Source organism: Eschscholzia californica, unplaced genomic scaffold, assembly GCF_041429995.1.
Source record: "Eschscholzia californica isolate CP2 unplaced genomic scaffold, dmEscCali1.0.p SCAF_6, whole genome shotgun sequence".
NCBI lineage: Eukaryota > Viridiplantae > Streptophyta > Magnoliopsida > Ranunculales > Papaveraceae > Eschscholzia > Eschscholzia californica.
Genome location: NW_028238483.1, coordinates 13,699,283 through 13,721,376, shown reverse-complemented (window position 1 = coordinate 13,721,376; position 22,094 = coordinate 13,699,283). Strand labels below are relative to the sequence as shown.

The 22,094-nt window shown below is 38.1% G+C and overlaps 3 protein-coding genes across 5 annotated transcripts; 2 read left to right on the top strand and 1 right to left on the bottom strand.

The window, feature by feature from the left end:
* Nucleotides 1-421: 421 nt before the first annotated feature.
* On the top strand, nucleotides 422-4,931 carry LOC147531850 (Pentatricopeptide repeat (PPR-like) superfamily protein). Its single transcript, XM_086649286.1, has 3 exons — nucleotides 422-3,896; nucleotides 4,029-4,209; nucleotides 4,716-4,931. The coding sequence occupies exons 1-2, from the start codon at nucleotides 1,802-1,804 to the stop codon at nucleotides 4,043-4,045; spliced, it is 2,112 nt and encodes a 703-aa protein (XP_086505412.1). The 5' UTR covers nucleotides 422-1,801; the 3' UTR covers nucleotides 4,046-4,209; nucleotides 4,716-4,931.
* Nucleotides 4,932-10,359: 5,428 nt separating this feature from the next.
* On the top strand, nucleotides 10,360-14,236 carry RPT1A (regulatory particle triple-A 1A). Of its 2 annotated transcripts, none has more exons than XM_086648842.1 (10): nucleotides 10,360-10,693; nucleotides 11,204-11,285; nucleotides 11,458-11,549; nucleotides 11,641-11,718; nucleotides 11,804-11,865; nucleotides 12,324-12,468; nucleotides 12,627-12,845; nucleotides 12,988-13,169; nucleotides 13,626-13,801; nucleotides 13,899-14,236. In XM_086648842.1, exons 1-10 carry the CDS (start codon nucleotides 10,610-10,612, stop codon nucleotides 14,054-14,056), a joined length of 1,278 nt encoding a protein of 425 aa, XP_086504968.1. In that variant the 5' UTR covers nucleotides 10,360-10,609; the 3' UTR covers nucleotides 14,057-14,236. The 2 variants fall into 2 exon arrangements, with proteins under 2 accessions (XP_086504968.1, XP_086504970.1); XM_086648844.1 differs by having other exon boundaries at nucleotides 10,475-11,026; nucleotides 11,090-11,285.
* A 527-nt stretch (nucleotides 14,237-14,763) lies between these two features.
* On the bottom strand, nucleotides 14,764-20,762 carry LOC147531848 (protein STRUBBELIG-RECEPTOR FAMILY 6-like). 2 transcript variants are annotated; one of them, XM_086648840.1, is made up of 16 exons: nucleotides 20,247-20,762; nucleotides 18,554-18,686; nucleotides 18,395-18,466; nucleotides 18,246-18,311; nucleotides 18,083-18,154; nucleotides 17,914-17,985; nucleotides 17,711-17,782; nucleotides 17,560-17,625; nucleotides 17,411-17,476; nucleotides 17,010-17,311; nucleotides 16,583-16,866; nucleotides 16,217-16,488; nucleotides 15,891-16,026; nucleotides 15,456-15,592; nucleotides 15,219-15,375; nucleotides 14,764-15,140 (listed from the first exon to the last, which is right to left on the bottom strand). In XM_086648840.1, the coding sequence occupies exons 1-16, from the start codon at nucleotides 20,335-20,337 to the stop codon at nucleotides 15,000-15,002; spliced, it is 2,139 nt and encodes a 712-aa protein (XP_086504966.1). In that variant the 5' UTR covers nucleotides 20,338-20,762; the 3' UTR covers nucleotides 14,764-14,999. The 2 variants fall into 2 exon arrangements, with proteins under 2 accessions (XP_086504966.1, XP_086504967.1); XM_086648841.1 differs by having other exon boundaries at nucleotides 19,779-20,528.
* Between the last annotated feature and the right edge of the window lie 1,332 nt (nucleotides 20,763-22,094).

Below are 22,094 nucleotides of genomic sequence, written 5' to 3'. Positions count from 1 at the left end.
TCAGGTTCACCAGATCTAGGGTCTGCGAACAGACCATTGAAGGTCTATTCGCAGGCCATTGAAGGTCTGTTTTCAGACCCTCTAGAGAGAGAGGTGAGGTTTAAAAAAAAAATTAAAGAGAGAAAATATTTTTTTTTATGTTTGAAGGTCGCCGGCGGGAAAATTGGCCGGCAGGCGACCTTCGCCGGTAAAGACGATGAGGTGGCGAGAAGATGAGGTGGCAGAGAGAGGAGATGAGATGGAGGAGATAGAAGTGATGACTAGTTAACAGAGTTATAACGGTAACTAAAAAAAAGTCATCTGAGTATTTTTGATAAAGTGAGGGACTAGGCAGGAAGTTTGTCACAAAATTGGGGGCTATTTGAGAAATAAGCCTATTTAAAAAGAGGCTACTAATAGACCTGCTTAACCGAGTCAAACTGACCTCGGGCCAAATTCTGTGGCTTTAGTAATCTGCAAGTAAGGATACTTACAACCTTAGGTGGATGTTTCGGGAAAATAAAGATATTTTGCGGGGAAGAAAGTTTCGGGAGGAAACAATTTTTTTTGTTTCCTCCAAACACTACTCACTTCTTATGTTTTGATTTTCTTATTCCTTCTCACCACCATCAACTCTGGCGGCCATTAATTCCTGAGACAACAACTCTGGTCATCTATCTCCCTCTCTTTCATGTCTTTCTTTTTCTTTTCTTTTTTTCTCTTTTTCATGGTTCCGGCGGAGGGGGCCTCCCTTTGCCGAAACTCTCGTCTGGAAAATCAGACCGATGAAGGGACCACTCCCTTCGCCGGAACTTAGAGTGAGAAGAGAGAGACAAAGAAAAGAGAGAGAGATAGAGAGAGGAGAAAGAGCAGACCGGAGGTGGTCAGAGAGAGAGAGTAGACCGGAGGTGGTCGGAGAGAGAGAGCAGACCGGAGGTGGTCGGAGAGAGAGAACCAGCCGGACAAGATAGAGCCTGGGAGGGTCGGGCTCCCAGATTGGAGCCAACGGGCCTACCCACATTGGCATGTGCCAAGGTATAAGTAATTCTTGTTTTAAATATTTCACGGAAGGGGTTCCTAGGGAGAGGGGGGGCCGGTGCGACCGCACCGCTCGCACCCCTCAACCACGCCCCTGCTTTGAAGCCCCAAATGACTATACTAAATACATAGTTAATTACTATATCATTCACATTCATCTAAAATATAAACTAAAATATAAAGTAAAAATTATGTAACGAAATTGAAAACTTTTGTTTAGTATTTTTTTTTTTTGTTAAGAAACTTTTGTTTAGTATGATAGGTATAAAAATTTATTTTTTGTGTTACTTTATCCTAGGGCCACTAACAAAATTTCACACCTGACCTGTGTTTTCTCAGCCATGCTGCTGCCGGGCCCTCTTCGTGAGGCTCGACTGACCCACGAAAAATGCCTAGAGTGAGGGTGTGAGGGCAATTAGGCGGAGTGCCTATAGACCCACCCAAACCTCAAATCATAAATCATTTTATTGCTTCTTCGAGTTTAACCATTATGTATATTTATTTACAGGAGAAGAGAGACAACGAGAGATCAGTTTGTTTCCTCATTCACTTAAAAGACACTACTCCTGTGAATATCATTAATTATTGTTTCATTCTTTGATTTCATTCATAAACCCTCTAAAACCCTAGTTTGGGTTTGTCTTGAATTGAATGGGTATTCTCTAAATCCACATTTGTTGGTAAGATTCTTCGATTCAGAGTTGCAGGTAACTTGTTCGATGAAATTCCTATGAAGAAGAAGAAGAAAAAAAATAGAGAAAGCCCCAGATGATTATGTAGTCAGATGAAATGGGTAGCTATGAAAAGCTTCGATTTTTGCAATGTTATGGTGGTAAGGTTTTACAAACTCTCATTTAAACACAAGCTCAGATCTTTCTGTACTTTCATCAATAGAAAAAGCTCACTTAATATGAATTCAAAGTTTAGCTCATCTTCTAATTCAAGTATGAACCAGAAAGATATCTCATTTCAATTCCCTAAGAAGGAAGAAACCCAAATCTCAAACTTCTTGGAAACAAGTATCAAAGCTCCTTTTATTAAATGTGCATTTAAAATTTGCAAAACCCTTGGTCAGTATGAACAATGGTCTGACGTGGTAGAGATAGATTTGGAGAAGTTTAAATTGGAGTTAAATACCTACATTGTTGATCAGGTCCTTAAAGCACTCTCTGATTCAGAAATTGGCCTTTGTTTTTATAACTGGGCTGAATCCCAATTGGGTTTTGAGCATGACTACTTTACTAACAAATCCATGATATGTTTGCTTCTTAAAGATCGCAATTTCGATAAGTTATCGCAGTTTTTGCAGAGAATAAGGGATAACGGCTTTATAATGCATCGAGATATATACCGGGTTCTTATATCTGGTTATTGTAGAGCTGGTATGGTCAACCTTGCAATCCAGACATTCAATGAGATGATGGGATCCGATTGTCGGGTGTTTAGTGTTGATTACAATAGATTTGTCGGAGTCTTGATTAAAGACGAGCGCTTTGATTTAGCTGAGTCTTACTATAGTAAAATGGTCGTGCTGGGTTTCTCTTTGAATTCGTTCACGTATTCGAGGTTCATCTCCGCTCTTTGTCAGGTGAAGGATCTCAGTTCGGTCGACAGACTTCTTAAAGACATGGAGAAACTTGGTTTGGCCCCTGATATGTGGGCTTACAATATATATCTAAATCTCTTGTGCAAGGAGAATCGAATGGAAAAAGCTCTAGAGGTGATGCAGACAATGTTTGGTAAGGGAAGATACCCTGATGTCGTTACGTATAGCACAGTCCTAAATGGGTTGTGTAAAATTGGGAGTTTTGACTCTGCGGTTGAGCTTTGGCATGAAATGGTCGGAAACGGAATAACTCCAGATGGTGTAGCATGTGGAGCAGTGGTTTTTGGTTTGTGTAAACGAGGAAAGGTTGATTTGGCTTATGAGCTCACTGTAGGAATAATGAAGCAAAGAGTAAATTTGAGCAGTTCAGTTTACAATGCACTTATTAATGGTTTTTGTCGGGCTGGTAGGGTTGATAAAGCTCAAGTGATCAAGTCATTTATGAGCAGAAATGGTTGTGAACCAGATTTGGTGACTTACAACATACTATTGAATTACTGTTGTGATGAGTTAATGTTGAAGGAGGCAGAGAAGTTGATAGAGAAAATGGAGAAGTGTGGAATAAAGCCTGATAACTATAGCTACAACCAACTTCTTAAGGGTCATTGCAAAGCTAATCGTCCAGACAAAGCATACTTTTTTATGGTAAATACAATGGCAGGTAGAGGTTTATGTGATATTGTATCGTTCAACACTTTGATAAGTGCATTTTGTAGGGCTCGACGGACCAATAGGGCCTACAGACTCTTTGAAGAGATGGGTGAGAAAGGAGTCATACCAGATGTTGTAACCTTTACGATTCTCATTAATGCGTTCTTTAGAGAGGGCCAAGGTGATTTAGCGGAGGAACTCTTTGACCGAATGTTAGGGATGGGTCTAAATCCTGATCTAACTATGTATACTACAATGATTGATCAGCTATGCAAGACTGAAAGAGTTGAGCTCGCCCGAAGCTTTTTTCTTGACATGGTTGACAAGGGGATTACCCTTGATGTAGTTTCGTATAATGCCCTTATAAATGGGCTCTGCAAAGCATTTAGGACAAGTGAAGCAATGGATCTATACGAGGACATGAGAAATAGTGGCTGCCGTCCGGACGAGGTGACCTATAAATTGATCATCGGAGGCCTTATACGGGAACAAAAGCTTTCGATGGCTTGTAGGATGTGGGACGAGATGATGGACAATGGATTCACTCTCGATAGAACGGTTTCTGAGACCTTGATCAATGCCATACACTCAAAGGATACATCTTCTGTTAATAAGACAAAAGGTATGTTAGTTCGGACTTCTGGTAATGATTTCCACTTCTTAGAGAATTCTCAGGAACATATTCTTTCCTTTATTAGGTAGAATTAGTGAGACAAGTAACTGAAAATATGCATTCATTAATTTCTTGTTTCAGGTAGGAATTGCTCATAGCAAGAGTCATCCAATTTGTATAAGCTATTCGGAAACTATGTAAATGGCAAGTATGCTCCATTTAGGTCACACCCTCCGGAGATGTCTGACTCAATCCAGACTTGGTTGGTGTATTTGCATACTTGCAGCTGTTCCTGACAAGATGGAAGAATAACGACATCCAGGTATGAATTTGCTGTTTCAAAGAGCAGTAGCATTTGCAAGTTTGCAGCTGCCCTTGGCATTGTAGAAGATACATAGCAATGCTCAATATCATCTAGATAGCAATCTAAAGTCATAAAAGGAAAAGGTTAAATTAGCTACCAGCAATGCCTATTTGAACCATTTACCGTCTAGTGGCTACCTTCGTAGGTCAGGTCGAAAAAGTAGGATGACGTTGGTCTGCGACACTTTAGGAACCTTACTAGTCAGTACTGTACTATCACTATTTATTCTTAGCTGCCTAATAGAGGGCTAAAACTAACTTGTTTCATAGCCCAGGCGAAGAGTTAAATTTAAAGACATACCCTAGTTCAAAACAACTCTTTCTTGTGTCCCCTAGACTACTTCACTGTTCCACCATTCCAAATCTCAAAAACTTGAACTTCCGCCTCTAAAACTGAAATTCTTTTGGTCCTGTGATTCCTTTATTTGTCTTTCAAGTTAACTCTCATTTCCATTCGATTTGCAGGTGTCAGAGGTTAGCACTTCTCGATTAGGAAACCAGAAGTGCATCCATTTCACCGTGCTCTTCCTTGTATGATTATTTATGTTTATTCTTAAAATTATAATTTCGATGGTCATTTTTATCCTTCTAGCTCAGATCTAGATATATGTAGGATCAGATCACAGATCCAGCTTGAGGCAATGTACACTATTCCTTTTTAATAGAGGCTCTTCAATTTTCGAACGTTGAAACTTTCCGCTTGGTTCCTCTGTAATTCTGTCAGCCCAGACAGTTAAGTATGAAGAAGTTCTTGTGGGTCAAAACCAGGGACGTAAATGGAGGCTTAATTTCCATTTTTTTCTGCTTTGAACTCTTAGAAAATTTTAGACCCATAACCACCAGCATCATCATCTCCTCCCTAAATCATCAAACCATTTCTAGCTAATTGGAAGCATATTTTTACTAATGGCTGGTACTCTTGATTTTTGATTCCATAAGTAATGAGTACTTGGAAATATTAATCAATTCAAGTGAGATGCAACTACTAAAAGGAATATCACTTTTTTATGATGCCTCACCATTCCTTTTAACGAGGGAAAATAGCTCTAGGAGGACAGCCAACCATGCCTTAGGGCTTAGGCTAGGGAAATCTCATGTCTCTCTTATTTTTTTTTTTGGAAATCAAACTTCATTTAAAGGCCAAAAGGCTAATGAGAATTACATCATGAAGACATGAAGTTTAAATAAACAAAGACACAATCAAAGTCGGACAAACAAGACAAGTTATGCCCACTTGGGTGCCTCTAGAGCTGCCTGATCTAGCTGGTGGGCTTCTTCTGGTACATCCACCACTAACCATCTAAGCGTAGTTTTATGACTGATGCTTCTTTCACCTTCTTCTCTTCTCGCCGTCAATCGTGACGTGCAGATCTCCGGTTAGCGCCTCTGATTCCGGTATATCGGTAGAGAGAGTTGTACGTTGATGAAGAAACTTCCAATAGTGGTCTATGATCAAAACACTCGACCCTAAATTAAACGAAAATAACAAAAGGTCCTAAAGACCAACAAAACATGCCCTAAAGACCAACAAAGAACCATAACCTTTATTATACTAATAATATATAGGTTAAATAGGGATACATCTTTCTTATGCCTCTCTTCGCACCACTACCACCGCCACAAAAACACCTCAACACCACAAAATACACCACCACCACTACCATCATCATAAAACACATCCATCTTCTTCATAACTTCACACCATCACCACCACACCACCACTGTGTCATAGAGCCCGCCATCACCACCACCACCACCACTTAAAACACCACCAGATCCTATCACCAACACCACCATCACACCACCAAATTGAAACCAAACACCATCACGTATTGAGACCAACCAAAATCGTGTTGAAGAAAGGATTGGTAGAGAGAAGACGATGAAGTGATTGAGTGAGAATAAACCCTAGATCCAACGGTTGAGATGAAGATGGTATCATAAGCAATGTGTATTCAACACCCATGAAAAAATTAGAGAGAAACTAAAAATGCAAGGAATCGGATGAAACTATATTAAATCAACCGCATCATTAATAGACCAAACTCATGAAATAAGGATCACTGAGTGAACTCGCTGTTGTTGACTTCTTGCTCATGATTTGATCTTATCTGAAATACCCTCTTTGTGATTTCCGTTCATAATGATGATTCCGTTGATGGGATTTAGATTTTCATCTCTGTTTCTGAAATTGAGAGTTGAATTAGTAGTGCCATATTAATAAATGGGTTACCTTTTCCCTCCATTGTTTTTTTTTTGTTGAGGTTTTCCCTCCATTGTTGGTGATCAGAGAAATCGACATAAAAGAGGAAACAGAAGAACAAATAAACAAAAAAAAATATAGATCTCGATCTCTCTTTCTCTCTCTAGGAACGGTTATGCAGAGCAGATAAAGTTTTAGCTTTTGAAGTGTTCACATGTCTCTCTTAGTTGGCGTCCTCGTATCACAACTTAGAATGGGCGTGGGTACGTTAAAAGAGAGCCAACCAACTTGAATGAAAAGATACGTTTTCAAATAAAAAAAATATATCTCTAAATACTTTTATCAAAAGATATAACTATTAAACATAAAATTCAAATATTAGAAAATTGATTTTCAAATTTACAAAATAATTTAACTAATAATTTGTCCAAAAATTTCCAACAGAAACATTACTAACAAGTACGTAAATGTACCTAATAATTTAACTAATAATCTGTCTAAAAATTTTGCGAAATATTATCATATTTTGGGTTGTTCTGTAAGTTTGATCAGTACGAAAAATTAGATTAAAGTTGAGAGTAGAGAAAGTCGAAGCCTTCAGAGGAGCTAGTCTATACGTAGTTACAAAATGGTCATCAACATGTAAACAATTTTTTTTTACGATGATGGTAAATATCAAGTGTAAAGGTAATGTGTCAGAAAATAATCAACTATGTTTATAGGGAAACCCCACTAGGAGACCTAATTATTGAGAGGAGTTAAAATTGCACGGAAAGAAGCCAGGGTTTTGACCAAGAGTCAGACCGTCACGCGTACTTATTTTATGGGCACCGGCAAACCTGCTAGAATAAACAACACACACGTGAACACACACATGACCATAAGATATCTGGGACACCGGGGTGGTGTCGGACAAAGAGATTCTGACAGCTAAGTCAGTAAATGAAGATGAGAAATGACAAATACAGAGTAATATCTGGGATATTGTTGTTAAGAGGAGTGGTCGAAGTATGACACGACTCATAGAGTTGCCGGAGCTTGATATCTACGGTATATGTTGGATGTCTGACTTGTGAAATAAATGCTTGTTTGACTCTTTGAATCGGGAGAAGATATAAAGTAATAAAGTATATGCACCCTTTGGTCGTTAGGAGAGAAAATCATTAACTGACTGCCTGCCTTGTTGATTGACTGGCCAAGTAAATGTTTGCCTTGCTATGGAGAGACAAATCGATAAGATGATATTGTCTGCTTGTCAGAATGGTTGCTTATTAACTAAAGAGAAAAATATAGTTCGTATGTATGAGAGAGAAGTAGGAGAGAACGAAAGCAGTCGTTCTAGACATGTATGAAAGAGAAAGTAAAAGGTGATGCATGCTCTGTACGAGAGAGAAAGTAAAGCAGTCGTAGGTTTTTAGTTCGAAATAAGATGCCTTGTACGCTGCTTTCCTCGTTTTTTTTATAAATTCCTTTGGTCAGTTGTCCCTTGGATAGCGATTAACGGATACATAGGCGATATGTTTGGTTAGTTGTCAATTTGAATGACAGTAATGCTTCCAATAGATATATTGACGGGGAGAGAAATTAGCGCGAGAGTTATTTGGTCAGCTGTCATCTTGAATATGGATGACGGTAACACTTCCAATAGGCATATTGGCGGGAGAGAGAGTCACGCGAGAGGATCACCGTGAACCGTCATCCTGTTTGAAAGATAACGATTGACCTCCCTATCCACTAGTGACCTCCTTGTCCAGTGCCGACCTTCTAGTATACGCTCATTTTTTTTTTCACTTTGGGAGCCCGAAAATGAGTGGACCAGACCCACTATCACTTAATTTATGGGCTTGGTTAGCACATAAGCTCACTGATCATAGATCTTTAGGAAGGCTCTCGATAGCGGATTTTGGCTCATTCAATTATTTTTTTATTTTATCTTCCTCACCTCTACCATTTCCTCCGACCAACCGCCACCACCTTTTTTTGAGTTGATTTCCATATATCTCCTTCTCCATTGCGAGGGCTAAGACAGAGCTCTTTACAAGAGCTAATATATCTTCTCTTTTGATCTGCGTCTAAACCAGAGCAGGACTCAAGGTGCATAGGAAACTTATGAGACCTCGCGTTTCAGGGCTCAAGTGGTACGGTTCCGTCGAATCCACACTCATGACGATTTTAATGCAGGTCGGCCCTTATGCACTCTAGTCCATCTATTGACTTCTTAATTTGGCAAAGCTGATTAATATTTGGCTCCGCAAAGTCGACTGAAGAGGTGATGCACCCGAGCTAATTCATTGAGCAAAGTCCTTTCTGGGACATAACTCAACTACCCATGATAGAAAAAGTCATCTACGCACTATTAGTGACGGGAAGAAAACTGAAGTCTTATTCTTAGGTCTACATCGTTAGAGTGCGTACAGACCAACACCTGAAGAGTGTACAATGAAAACTAGACATAGGTGGAAGACTACTCAAGTGCACAACAAATCTTAATGAATTCGATATCGAGTTTGTGTTGGGAGGAGTCATTGAAGGACAGGCGTTGATAGACTTCATCTAAGAATGTGTAGTCAGCGTGACAGAACTATGTTGGTCCCTTGAAGGAAACAACACCTACCAGACTCTGTAGTTTGGATTTTCCATTACAAGCAAGAAAGTCGAGTATGAAACTCTAGTAGTAGGGTTTTAATTAACCCTGCAAAAAAAATGACGAACTAACAAGTCTTTCTTAACTTTGTGGATCAAATTTGTGGGAGTATGAGGCAAGAGGAGTCGACCTCGTAAATACTTAAAAAAGAAAGGGGCCCTGGTTAAGCAATCTGAAAAATATTTAATCAACAAAATACCTAGAGCGAAGAACACAGTGCCAAACACCTTATCTAAAATGGTAGAACACAAAGCAACACCGTTGCGAGTCTTATTCAGACCACTATCTCCGAAAAGCATCGATATGATATAGGAAGCGCTAAACACACCTAAAAGTAAAAGACAGTTGCATAACCCCCATAGTAAGATATCGGAAATATAAAGAAGCGTTAAATGAGATAAATGACGACCGCAAAATAAGGAGGAAAATTGTCTTGTATACTCTGATCGATGGCCTACTCCACCAATGATTTTTCGCGCACCCACTACAAAGATGTCTGCCAAAAAAGGAATAGGAATATGTGATGAAAGCAATACATGAAGGTTCTTGCGAGAGCTATGCTGGACCCAAAGTGTTGGTCAGACAATTGTTGATTGCATATAAGTTGTTCACGTACCCCTTCAGTTACATTAAAACATACATATACATTGTTTTAACACACTGACTGACTTCAATTGGTGCTTGTCCTTTTGGCCCCCAGGGGGAACTAGATCTCGTCGGACCCTTCCAAAAGGCCCTGGGAGGAAAAGTAGTCCTAGTGGTAGAGTATACACAATCTTTCCAAATGGGTGAAGGCAGTATCTGTGGCAAAGGCAGAGGCAAAAGATATCATATTGTTCGTCTCGCATAACACTTTTACAAGATTTAGGGTTCTTATAATTTTAAATTGATCACAGACCTAAGTTTGACGACCACGAGGTGTGAGACTTCTTGGTAGAGTTTCAGTTGAAAACAATATACGCTAGCATAACTCACTACTTGTTTAATGGGCATGCAGAGGTAATTGATTGGACTCTTACCTAGTATTTGAAGACTAAATATGAAGAGAATGACAAAAATTGCGCAGACGAATTTCTTTAGTATCCTTTGAACTTGTAGAACCAAGTCACAAAGAGCGACAAGAAAGTCCCCTTACAAAATAATTTATCGCGTGAAATCGGTCCGTCTGTAAAAATAGGCCGACCTAGTTTGCGCGTCAAGTACTTCCAGCCCGAAACGAATGAGGACCTTTGTTGTCCAAAAAAAAAAAAAAAAAAAACTTTGAACATGTTGTGTAACACTACCAATTTCTACGAGTGGGTGGTGCATTGAAGATGCTATAATTGGGAACTCCCTTGGTACTTAATTTGATAGTATTAAATAGGTGTTTCCTCCTTCGCAAGTCACAAGTAAAGAGAAAAGAAAAGCTTATATAAAAGAAAGTCTGGAACCGAAACCCTCTTCTTCTAACATTCACTCCTACACCAACACCCAAAATTTGAGTCAAAACTTCTTTCAAGTAGATCATTAGTAATGGCGCCTGAACCTGAAGATGAAATCAACGAGAAGAATCCTCCTCCTCTTGATGAAGATGATATCGCCCTTCTCAAGACCTACGTATTCCTCTCTCTCTCTCTCTCTCTCTCTCTAAACTTGATCTTTTCGTTTTTAGTAATTTCTAGGGTTTGTTCGTTCTTTCCTCTTAATACTGATCTTTAGCTATTACGATTCAATTTCTTGTTCCTGGTGATTTAGCAGGTCATAATTTCGTGACTTTTTATGCTAATTTTCTAACCCTAGTTTATTTTGGTACTTTATCTTCGTTGTGTTATTTCAAAATCAAAGATCTTTGTAAGTCTGGATGTTTTGAGCTCTTCAGTTGATATTTCTTTTGTTTATGTGTTTACTTGCTAGTTACTCTTAGTTTTTCTGCGGATCTACCTAGTCTATGTTTACTCTGTTCATTGAGTTTACAGTTTATGTCTTCTCTTAGATATCAAATAGTTGATTGAGTTCATCATAATCGTTATAAATTACAAAATTAAAACTTAGGGTTCATACTTTCTATGCTCATGATAGACACTCTTTTAAAAAAAAGATACTTCTTTTATTGTTTTAATGACACAGGGTCTGGGACCTTACTCTACAAGTATAAAGACAGTCGAAAAAGAAATCAAGGAAAAGGCCAAGAATGTCAACGATTTGATCGGTATGTTTATATTCTACTATGTAACAGTATACATGGTTTAATTATAGTACCCAAAGATTCATCTACGGAGAAGATATCAGTTATATCATTTCTTAGTCTTGAATTTTGAGTTTTTTGATACAACAGAAATGCTTCGTCAAGAATAACGTGTGCGTTTTCACTTGACCAACAGGAATTAAGGAGTCCGATACTGGGTTAGCTGCACCAAGTCAGTGGGATCTTGTTTCAGATAAGCAAATGATGCAGGAAGAGCAACCTCTTCAGGTATGATTGACCTTATGCTTATGAGTTTGTCAGTCAATTATAAGAAACACAAATACCAGGAACTAAACAAATATTTCATCTGGAAACTTAGGTTGCAAGGTGCACAAAGATTATTAATCCAAACACTGAAGATGCGAAGTATGTCATCAATGTAAAGCAAATTGCAAAGGTATATCTTCCATGAGATTCTTAATTATGTAATATCTCATTAATTCGTAAATTTAAGAAACTTAACCAATGTCCTTAAACTGCAGTTTGTTGTTGGGCTGGGTGATAAAGTCTCACCAACTGATATCGAGGAAGGAATGCGTGTAGGGTAAGTGTCAAATCCAGAGTTTGTTTTATATTGACTTTTGTATTTGGATCTGAGCTAATTGTGTGAAATAGTATAGTTACAAATGGGGCATGAGACCATTTCTATAGCTGCTCTTAGCTATCAAAATACATGCATGAATGCTTGGTATGGGTGAATCTGCTGATAAAAATGCCGGACATCTAAACATAAATTATCATGTTTCTTTACCTGATGCGTATGAAAAAAATATGAGTGTCATCTTTTTCAAAAGAAGAAAAAATACGAGGGTCATGAGATTCACTTGGCAAATAGAGAAGCAAACTTTTATGTTTTAAGTTTCTGTAGTTCATCAGGACATCAGGTATCTCATGTGATACCAAGATGCTTCTGCCCTAGCTTTGAACTGCTACATATGAAGTTCAAAGTTGAAGTTTATGACCCTTGCTGAGTTCTTGCTCGCCTGGCTTTTATTGTTGCAGTGTTGACCGAAATAAATATCAGATTCAGATCCCCTTACCCCCAAAGATCGATCCAAGTGTAACAATGATGACTGTAGAGGAAAAGCCCGATGTGACATACAATGATGTTGGTGGATGTAAGGAGCAGATTGAAAAAATGCGAGAGGTAAGCTAGAAACTTTAACTTCCATTCCATGAACAAAGCCTGGATCCGTCCCTAAGCCAAGGGAAGAGTTAGATATATGAAGCAATAGACTGTCATCATTGAACAAATATTAGATCAGTATAGGTGGATGAACTGCTTTTTGTGGTTTACTTCTTCAGGTTGTTGAGCTACCCATGCTTCATCCGGAGAAATTTGTTAAGCTTGGAATTGATCCTCCAAAGGGAGTTCTCTGCTATGGTCCTCCTGGTACTGGGAAAACCCTACTTGCTAGAGCTGTTGCCAACAGAACTGACGCCTGCTTCATTCGTGTTATTGGAAGTGAGCTTGTTCAGAAATATGTTGGTGAAGGAGCACGTATGGTTCGAGAGCTTTTCCAGGTGATTAATTGTTACTTGTTCTAGACAATATCTCCTATGCAGGTTTTTCTTATTGTTCGTTCAGTACAATGTAATCCTCGTCGCAGTCTGTCAAATAGTAATTTAATCTAAAGATCGTACCCGTGTGTTTTCTTGGCTGTAGATGGCCCGTTCAAAGAAGGCTTGCATTGTCTTTTTTGATGAAGTAGATGCCATTGGAGGCGCACGTTTTGACGATGGTGTAGGTGGGGATAATGAGGTTCAACGTACTATGCTTGAAATTGTGAATCAGCTTGATGGATTTGATGCGCGAGGAAACATTAAAGTGCTCATGGCGACTAACAGGTTGGCCGAAATTCCTATTGCCGTTCCTTTCCTATCTTAATTTCAATACCAACTGTTTCCGTAACTTGGTTCCCTATTCTCAAACTATCAAAAAAATATTTTTTCTTGAATTTCGTTATTTGATAAATATCTGTTGTATGTTGCGTGCACTTCACAAAGTTGCATATGGTGCTACCTACAGAATCTTGATTCCAGCATTTTTCTTTTGCTTTGTCTTTTTTTTTTTCAATAAATATTTCTGTAAGACCTGACTCGAAGAGGAAGGATCTTATATTAAGTGTGTAAGACCTTCCCAAAGTTGCCCAGCTTCTAACCAAAATTAACAGGTTGGCCCTTGGCGTTCGGTTCCTGTTCTGAATCCTGAAAGAGAATAACTTTTGGTTCTGGAGTAATTTCAATTGATTTGCTTTTGCCCTTTTCATCATAATCTGATACTTGTTTCTAATCTTGTTCTAGGCCCGACACTTTGGACCCAGCACTCCTACGTCCTGGACGATTAGATCGAAAGGTTGAATTTGGGTTGCCTGATTTGGAAAGCAGGACCCAGATATTCAAGATCCATACCAGAACAATGAATTGTGAAAGAGATATCAGGTTTGAGCTCCTAGCTCGCCTTTGCCCAAATTCCACTGGTAAGTTACTTTCTTTACCTTAGAATCCTATTTACAAAAGCAATACCACCACTTCTTTGACAACTTATATATCTGTTCGCTGGATTTGACGAACCAGGAGCGGACATAAGAAGTGTGTGTACCGAGGCAGGAATGTATGCGATTAGGGCACGAAGAAAGACTGTTACAGAGAAAGATTTCTTGGATGCAGTAAACAAGGTGATCAAGGGATACCAGAAGTTCAGTGCAACTCCCAAATACATGGTCTACAACTAAGGACTTTTGTGCTTCAGCACTGTGTTATCGAACTCGTCCAAGTACCACCACCCCAGGACTCCAATGAATACTATTTTATATTGTGGTTTTATTGTCAAATCATCGACATTTGGGTTAAGTTTATGTTTTTCTTGGATTCTTTGTATCGAATCAAATGAAGTATCATTTATATTCTGCCAACTTTTATCTGGGTTTTATTTCAATTTCGACCAGAGGTTATTGCTTTGGAGTACTTGTTGCAGAAAACTAGCAAAAGTTCTGTTTGTTTTAGCCTTTTAAGTGGCGTTCTAAATCTTACTTGTGTTACTCGTTTGAATCATCTGAGTCAAAGGACCCAGCATAAGGGCCCAGCTGTCTCAGCATGAGGCTAAAACAGTCCTTTAGACGGGTCAGACATTATGAGTTTCATGTGGTTTCATTTCCATTATGCAGTAAGGTGGTATTCGTTTCATTTCCATTATCTCCACCGTACTTGTCTGAATCAAATAGATCTAAAATCAACACAGATTGACCATCTAAGCGAGTACACAATCATTAATTGAATTTTGCTGACTTAATCTAAATCTCGTGGGATTTCATATCTGACTTAGAGAAAAACAAACACCATCTTAACATGCTTCGCAGTACTTTCATATGAGAAGTACTGTGGAATTTGGAACTCACTAAGTTTGCCAGTACGAATAAATCGGGTGTTAATCAGCCAGACATGACAGAAGATGCAGAAATTCGATAGAGAAGCTTCATTACAGAATATCCAGGTATCTCTACTTCCGTTTTTGAGCATTTATGTAATAAACAATTGACATAACATAATACCTCCTTCACTATCTCTCATTAGACAACAAGAGTATAAACCTCCTCTCTATGCATGTATAAAGAACAACCACTAATAACTTCAAAGCCTATATGTAAGATTATGATAACAAAATCCTTGTATTGATCTTCAAACCATGTCATCATGCACATTTGTGTCGTCCGATCGTTGCCCGTCTCCAAGATTCCTTTTACTCATGTTTGCTCGTTGAACTAGCCTAACCAGTGCTTGTACCACCTCCGACATTGGTGGTCGGAACTCTGGCTCGGGCTGCACCAAAGATTATCATTTCGGAATTAAAACATTACAAAGTTTTGATAATGGTTATTTAATGAGCATATATATTACCTGAACACATAGAGCAACCACGTCGGCAAAACGAGAGAGAGATTTTGCAGGGTATTTCCCTTTGAGTGCGGGATCAACCATCTTATCTAACGCATCGATGTCGTGCAGCTGAGGCGTTGCCCACCGAACCAATGATTGTTCAGATCTCGATCTTGAGCTGTCGGGATCATCCACCATATTAATAATTTATATAAAAAAAACTTATACAAGAAAAGAACTTGAGGGTGGTAGTTTTACCTGTCGAAAGGTTTCCGACCAGTTAGAAGCTCTAGCATAACAACTCCGAAGCTATAAACGTCACTCTTTAGAGTATATTGGCCAGACATGGCGACTTCTGGTGCACTATACCCAGAACCTGAATTAATGTTCAATCCCTGCAAAAAGTGATGAAGAAGAACCAACATTAAGTGACGTGCCAGGTTTATCTGTAGACCTTCTCTTTGGTTTAATAAAAATGGGATGAGCAGCCAATTGTTCAAAGACGTAATTGTGATTGTCCTCAACCATTAAGGGTATGGTCCCCAAATGGTAGGACTCGAAGGACACAGAGTCTACGTAAGCACCGGAATCTGACTTGTACGAATCTAACTTGAACTTTGGCGGTTCATCATGCGTAGAAAGTTAAAGGAATTATGGAATGATTTGCACTAGTGAAGGACGTGAATATTTTACCTGATGATCTGCATTCTGGACAAAGTTTGCCAATCCACAATCTGAAAGGTGAGGGTTGAGTTCTACATCCAGTAAAATATTGGCCGACTTGAAATTCTTATGAACAATAGACGGTGAGCAAACTTCATGCAAATACCTGAATAAAATCATTATCAGTCTACACTTATTCATTATCATTCAAACGGAAAAAGGAGGAAAAAAAACTAGTCATTCGTTAGGAAAATGCAACTGTGCACAATACTCCGGCAAAAAATTGCTCAAAAATATATTTTGTGGGAGAACTGGATCTTGTCAAGAGAAACGAGCTCAAAGAAAAGATAACTTACTCTAGGGCTCGTGCAGTTCCGAGAGCAATCTTGACGCGGGTATTCCAAGAAAGTGGTTTACAGTATTCATCTGCGAGGTGCAGATAGTCGTGAAGCGACCCGTTCTTATGAAACTCATAGATTAGTAGATGTTGTCCATGCTCGTAACAGTATCCCACCAGCTCAGTTACATTTGGATGATGTAAGCGGGAGATGTTTGATACCACCTCCAAGAAATCTTCCGATGATTGGTTTGGCAAAGCAGATGAATCTATTTTCTTTACAGCCATAACCTATACAGTACCAGAGGAAATGAAGAAGAGAATTTAATTGGTTTAGTTACGAAGAGAAAACAATGAGATTGATGCATCAAGACTCAAATATTACCCTTCCATCATCAAATTGAGCCCGATAAACACGTCCAATAGAACCCTCTCCGATGAGGTTTTCTACACTAAAGCTAGCTGTAGCCATTTGCAGATCAGCAATAGAGTAAACTGTAGAATTAATGGGCTCGGTAATGGGTTTCTTGACAACAACAGGCTTGTTTGAAAAGTCCTTCTCATCAAATGATTTCATCCGATCAATAGGTGGAGGTCGAAGGTTTATTGCTCCAGAAGTTTCTAATGTCTTTGTGTCATCTTCTGGGGCACTCTGGACAGACTTCATCTCTGCAATAACTACTGAAAGTGAGTGTCGAGTATGACTTGAAGTTCGGCCCCAGATTAGAACATCTCAGTCGGAAAAGAAAAAGAAATCGAGATAATACACTCAAGGTGAAATAATTACCAAAGATTTCATTTAGAATGATTACCTTTAACTTCAGTCGAAGCTGGAGGATTGAAAGGCCGATCGAGCTCAATCTTTTCAATATCTGAGGATTTCTTGGATCTTCTCTTCAGGAGAAAGAATGCCACCGCAGCTCCAATAACCAAAATCGATATCAGTATTCCTGCTATACCTCCACCTCCAATTCCTGACTTCTTTCCACCTTCATTAGATTGTTTATTATCATCATCATCAGTAGATTTATGAACTCGCTTGGCACGTGGAGGTGGAGGTATAAATGGTGGTGATGGTGGTGCAGGGCCGGAGCTCCATGAGTTACCACTTGTCCTGTAAAATTATAATAAAAAAGAGTGTGATGCAAATGAAAGAGATCAGTGTTTCTAATTGAAGAAAAAAAACTGCTTACTGTTTTTATTAATTGCTTACTTGAGATTGTTTATGCTTTTCAATCGGCCAGGAATCCAACCACTAAATTGGTTATTTTCGATGTTCCTGAAAGAAATGCCGAAAGTGGAATTCGTTCAGTGTAACTAAAAAGAGAAAACATGTTATGATATAGAAGATAAAGCTCTCACAAAGTATCAAGAGGAAGACTTGAGAGGACATCAATGGTGCCTGAAAACTTGTTGTTTTCCAAATACCTATAGGGAAATAAAAAATTAGAAAGGAAGGGAGGACTAAACATTAAATACTAACCGATAGCCTATCATCTCTTGTTTTACTTACATACTAGTCATGCTTGAGAGGGAGCTAAAACTCTCCGGAAGGTAGCCCGTCAGAGAGTTGAAAGAGAAATCCCTATATTACATGTACAAGATAATAATTAGTATTCTTATCGAAAGCAGAAAATCCTTGAAGAAGAAGAATAACCACTTTAAGTCCTAACGGATATCAAGGTTATTCATGAAACAAAAAACAAGGCGACTTACAATGTAGTGAGAGCTGAAAGCTTTCCAAAGATGTCACCAAGTTGATCTTGAAGTTGATTGTGACTCACATTTCTACACATTTGTCAATCACAAAGTTTAGTTTCGACTCTACTAGACTAATATATTGCACCTAAATAAGCACTAGACTGAACGAGAAAACTTGACTTACAAATACTTAAGGGACGTCATATCCGAAATGGAGTAGGGGATGGGTCCATTGAAGGAATTTCCGGCAAGATTTCTGCAAAGAACATTTTTAAACTGTTGTTATATATCCAACAAGAAAAATAAAAGAAAGAGAGGAAATGTTTGATAGTTGTTACTCTACTTACAATCGCTCGACATTTGGAGGAAGTTGATATGGTAATTGGTTTCCAAGAAAATTATTGCTTATATCCCTACATGATATTGACAATTTATGAATAACCTCAGCAGGATAACACAAAATACCATCACACAGTATAGAATATGCTGTGCTTACAGGATTTTCAATGAAGTAAGACTAGCTAGCTGGTAACCCATTGAACCAGAAAGTTGCAGTCCAGATAATTTTCTGCTTAGATACAATGAAACATAATTTATCAGAACAGGCAAGAAAACTTGGATCCTGCGCATTCAACATAGGAAAAAGGGCGATCACATTTCTGTAACGGCTGAATCAGAGCAAGTTACGCCTTTCCAAGACTGCCCACATGGATCACCACCGTTTGAGCTCCAACCTGTTAACTGAGGTGGTGAATTTAAGCTTCCGTACATGACCCCGAGAGCAGCAGCTGTTGGTTAAACATATAAAGGAGGAATCAGCAAAGTGACATAACTCACCTATAGGACTAGTCGATAAAGTACAAAGTGAACGAGAATTTGAAAACAGATAGACCCATTTCCTTGATAAATAAAACTGACATTTATGCTGGGTATGGTGCTTAAAAAGGATATATCACTTTCTCAAAAAGTATGAGTGCAAATATAATTAATGCTACATGAACAATCAAATTATTCTAATCGGTTAATCTGTTCGTGTTAGTTAATCGAGTCAACTATCAAAACGAGAAGCTCGCGGTGATTGAATGTAAAATTCCTGCTCAAATGTCAAATGCTCTTCTGTGTATGAGTTAACACTAGAGTAGTTAAGAACATAAATAGAAGGACAAATACTACTAGGGGTATAATCATGTCCACACAACCATAATTTTCTCAAGCAAAACATGTAGAAATTCTGACACTGGAGTCAATTTATGAATTATAGAAGCAGGACTTTAACGAACCACCTCCATGAGTGCTGATCTAGTTAGAAGTTAGAACTGTGTGAGTACAGTGACCGACACTAAAAGTGAATGAAAGAAAAAACTGGAGTAGACTTCCTGCGCTATCTAGAGGAATCGATCATTGTTTTTATGTTTCTGGTTAAAACAGTACAATGCATTTACTCAAAAGGATACTCCTCCACTGAAAAAAATGAAGAGATAAAGTAATCGAGGCAATACGTGGATAGGAAGGAGAGGATTGTCTTCTTGGTTTCTCCTCTCGTAAAAACCAATATTTCCCCATTTACAAAATAACGCATTTTCTGATTCTCGAAATCTACTCATCAAGGGCCACGAAAACACATAATTGTAGATATCATCCACAACAACGCCGAAGGAGATTCATCGGCCTAAAATCTACTATTTTTAGAAATTTCTAGCATGTCCAATTTGTGATATATAAAACAATGAAGAACTGGAGTTACCATAAATCCACCTATTGTTCAAATTATGAAACCTTCAATTTCTGGATTCTATATGTAAATTACTAAAATATACTAGAGAAACATATGGAGTAAGTAAAAGCAAGCAAGAACACCATTCCCATTGCTTCTTGGTTACCATTCAATCAAAGGAAGAGGAAGAAATAGACTAACTCCATGACCCTAGGATCAAAATTAACCTGAAATAGATGAAGTTTATAACAAAACAAATTGACCAAAATAGCTGCATGACCAATAAAGAGATCAGTTTTTTTTTTTGGAGGGGGTGGGGTGGGAGGACAACAGAGGAAAAAAGCCTGCAACTTTTAGAGAGATCCCCATTCTCTTACTGATCCACTCTCCTCTAAATAAAGATAAACATTTTCTTTTAGATCAAACCCATTTCCAAATGAATACACCCTAAAAATAAGGCCTCCCCATTTTGAGCTGAAACTTGTAGATTCAACAAAACTCAGGGAGGAGAGCTTAGTCTTAACAAAAACAGAGCAAAATCTATTAGTTATAATACTACTAGATATGGGTAGGATCTGTAAAGAAAAATGAAGAAGAGGAGGAGCTAGGATGGAAGATAAGAAATGGTGGTTACCATCAGCTTGATCTGTGGCTCCATTGACAAAAACAGCTCTCCACTGCAAAATGCAGATGATGATGAAGGAGACCACCCAGACCGCCATCATTGAGTTTGAGCTTCTCACTTTCTCTCTCCTCAGTCTCTCACTGTCTATAAATGAGGGTAGTTTTTATATCAAAGATAGAGATAGTAACTGATGAATGAGGATGAGAGAGAGAGAGAGAGAGAGTTCCTGGAGGAGGTAAAAGCTGGCAGCAAAAGCGAGAAGAATCCAAAAGAAAAGAAATGGCCAAAACCACAGAAACCTTTTCATTCCCCAAAAATATATTTTATTATTTTGTACATACTATATGTAATTTACTCGAAAGCAACCCCAGTCTCAGTATTAAAATGGACAGAGACCTATAAAATCCAACCAATAAAATACACAAAATACAAACACCAAATAGGTAGTAAAATAGATACTTATAATTTTGGCAAGAAAAAGAAATATCAAGTGAACCATAACACCGACAACAAAATCTAATTTATGAAACACTTACCATCTTGGTTCCACTTGAAGGGTATCACACATGAAGAAAATTATTCTTATACCCCTCGACAAAATTAGGTGAGACTAAAACTATGATACATCTTTGATGTGGTTCGTGTTAGTAAAATTGTCTTTGGAAACAAATAATGATGAATAGAATAATTTTCTGAAAGCAATATTTGCCCCCTCTCGATTGAGATTACTTGAACGTACAAGACAAATTGTTTCCCAAGATGTGACAAGCCTTTGTGAAACTGCATCAAGTAATTAATGAAGGTTTCACGGGTAGGAGCTTAAGAACATGAAGATTATGGCAAAGATATTGTTGACACAAATATTAATGTAATAGTTTATTCTCTCTCAAATTCTCTACATTTTTGATATATATATTGATCACACTAAATCAGATCTGAGAAACACTTATTTATAGAAATCAAAAGAAATCTATAATGAAGGTTGTATCTTCTCCAAAAGATAACTATTAGTAATTAAATTTGAATTCAAACTATTATTGTGAATAGTCACAATTATATATTTACAAATCTCTTTTAACTTTTAATTAGTATAATATTAATTTTATTAATATATGTCTAAAAATTTCAACAATCTCCCACTTGGACAATTATTAATAAAACTCTTTTGCCAAAGTAAAGATAGTAGTATTTATGTGAAAGGATTCATGATATGGTAAAGCAGGATGGTTGTATATAGATCCCTTGTATTACATTTGTAATAGTAGGGTTTATAACTAAACGAAAACTTTACATATTAAAAGGATACACAAGATCCAAGAAACGGAAAATTTACATACTAAAGGAAAGACTTGATATACAAGAAATGCAATAATATCTCAAAAGGATATTCTCAAGATTACTTGGGTGGGACTCTAACCGAGTCCCACTGGTTCACTATCATTACCCTCCCGCAAATTGAACGCCAGGCTGGACCGCAGATTCAATTTGGGACAAATGATCCAAGAAACGCCAATGAGAAAGACTTTTGGTGAGAATGTCGGCCAACTGATCATGTGAGGGAAGAAACTTGATAAGAAGAGAACCATTCGCCACCTTTTCTCTAACAAAGTGGTAATCCAGCGCAATGTGCTTAGTTTTGTCATGAAATACCGGATTTACAGTAATCTGAATCGCACTCTTGTTGTCACAGAAAACTCGAGCAGGTGAAGTTACTGAGATACCAAGTTCCATGAGAACAAAACCTATCCACGTCAAGTCAACAACCGTAGCAGCAACAACTCGATATTCAGCTTTAGAGCTCGAGCGAGAGACCGCGGGCTGCTTCTTCGCACTCCAAGCAATTAAATTTGACCCTAA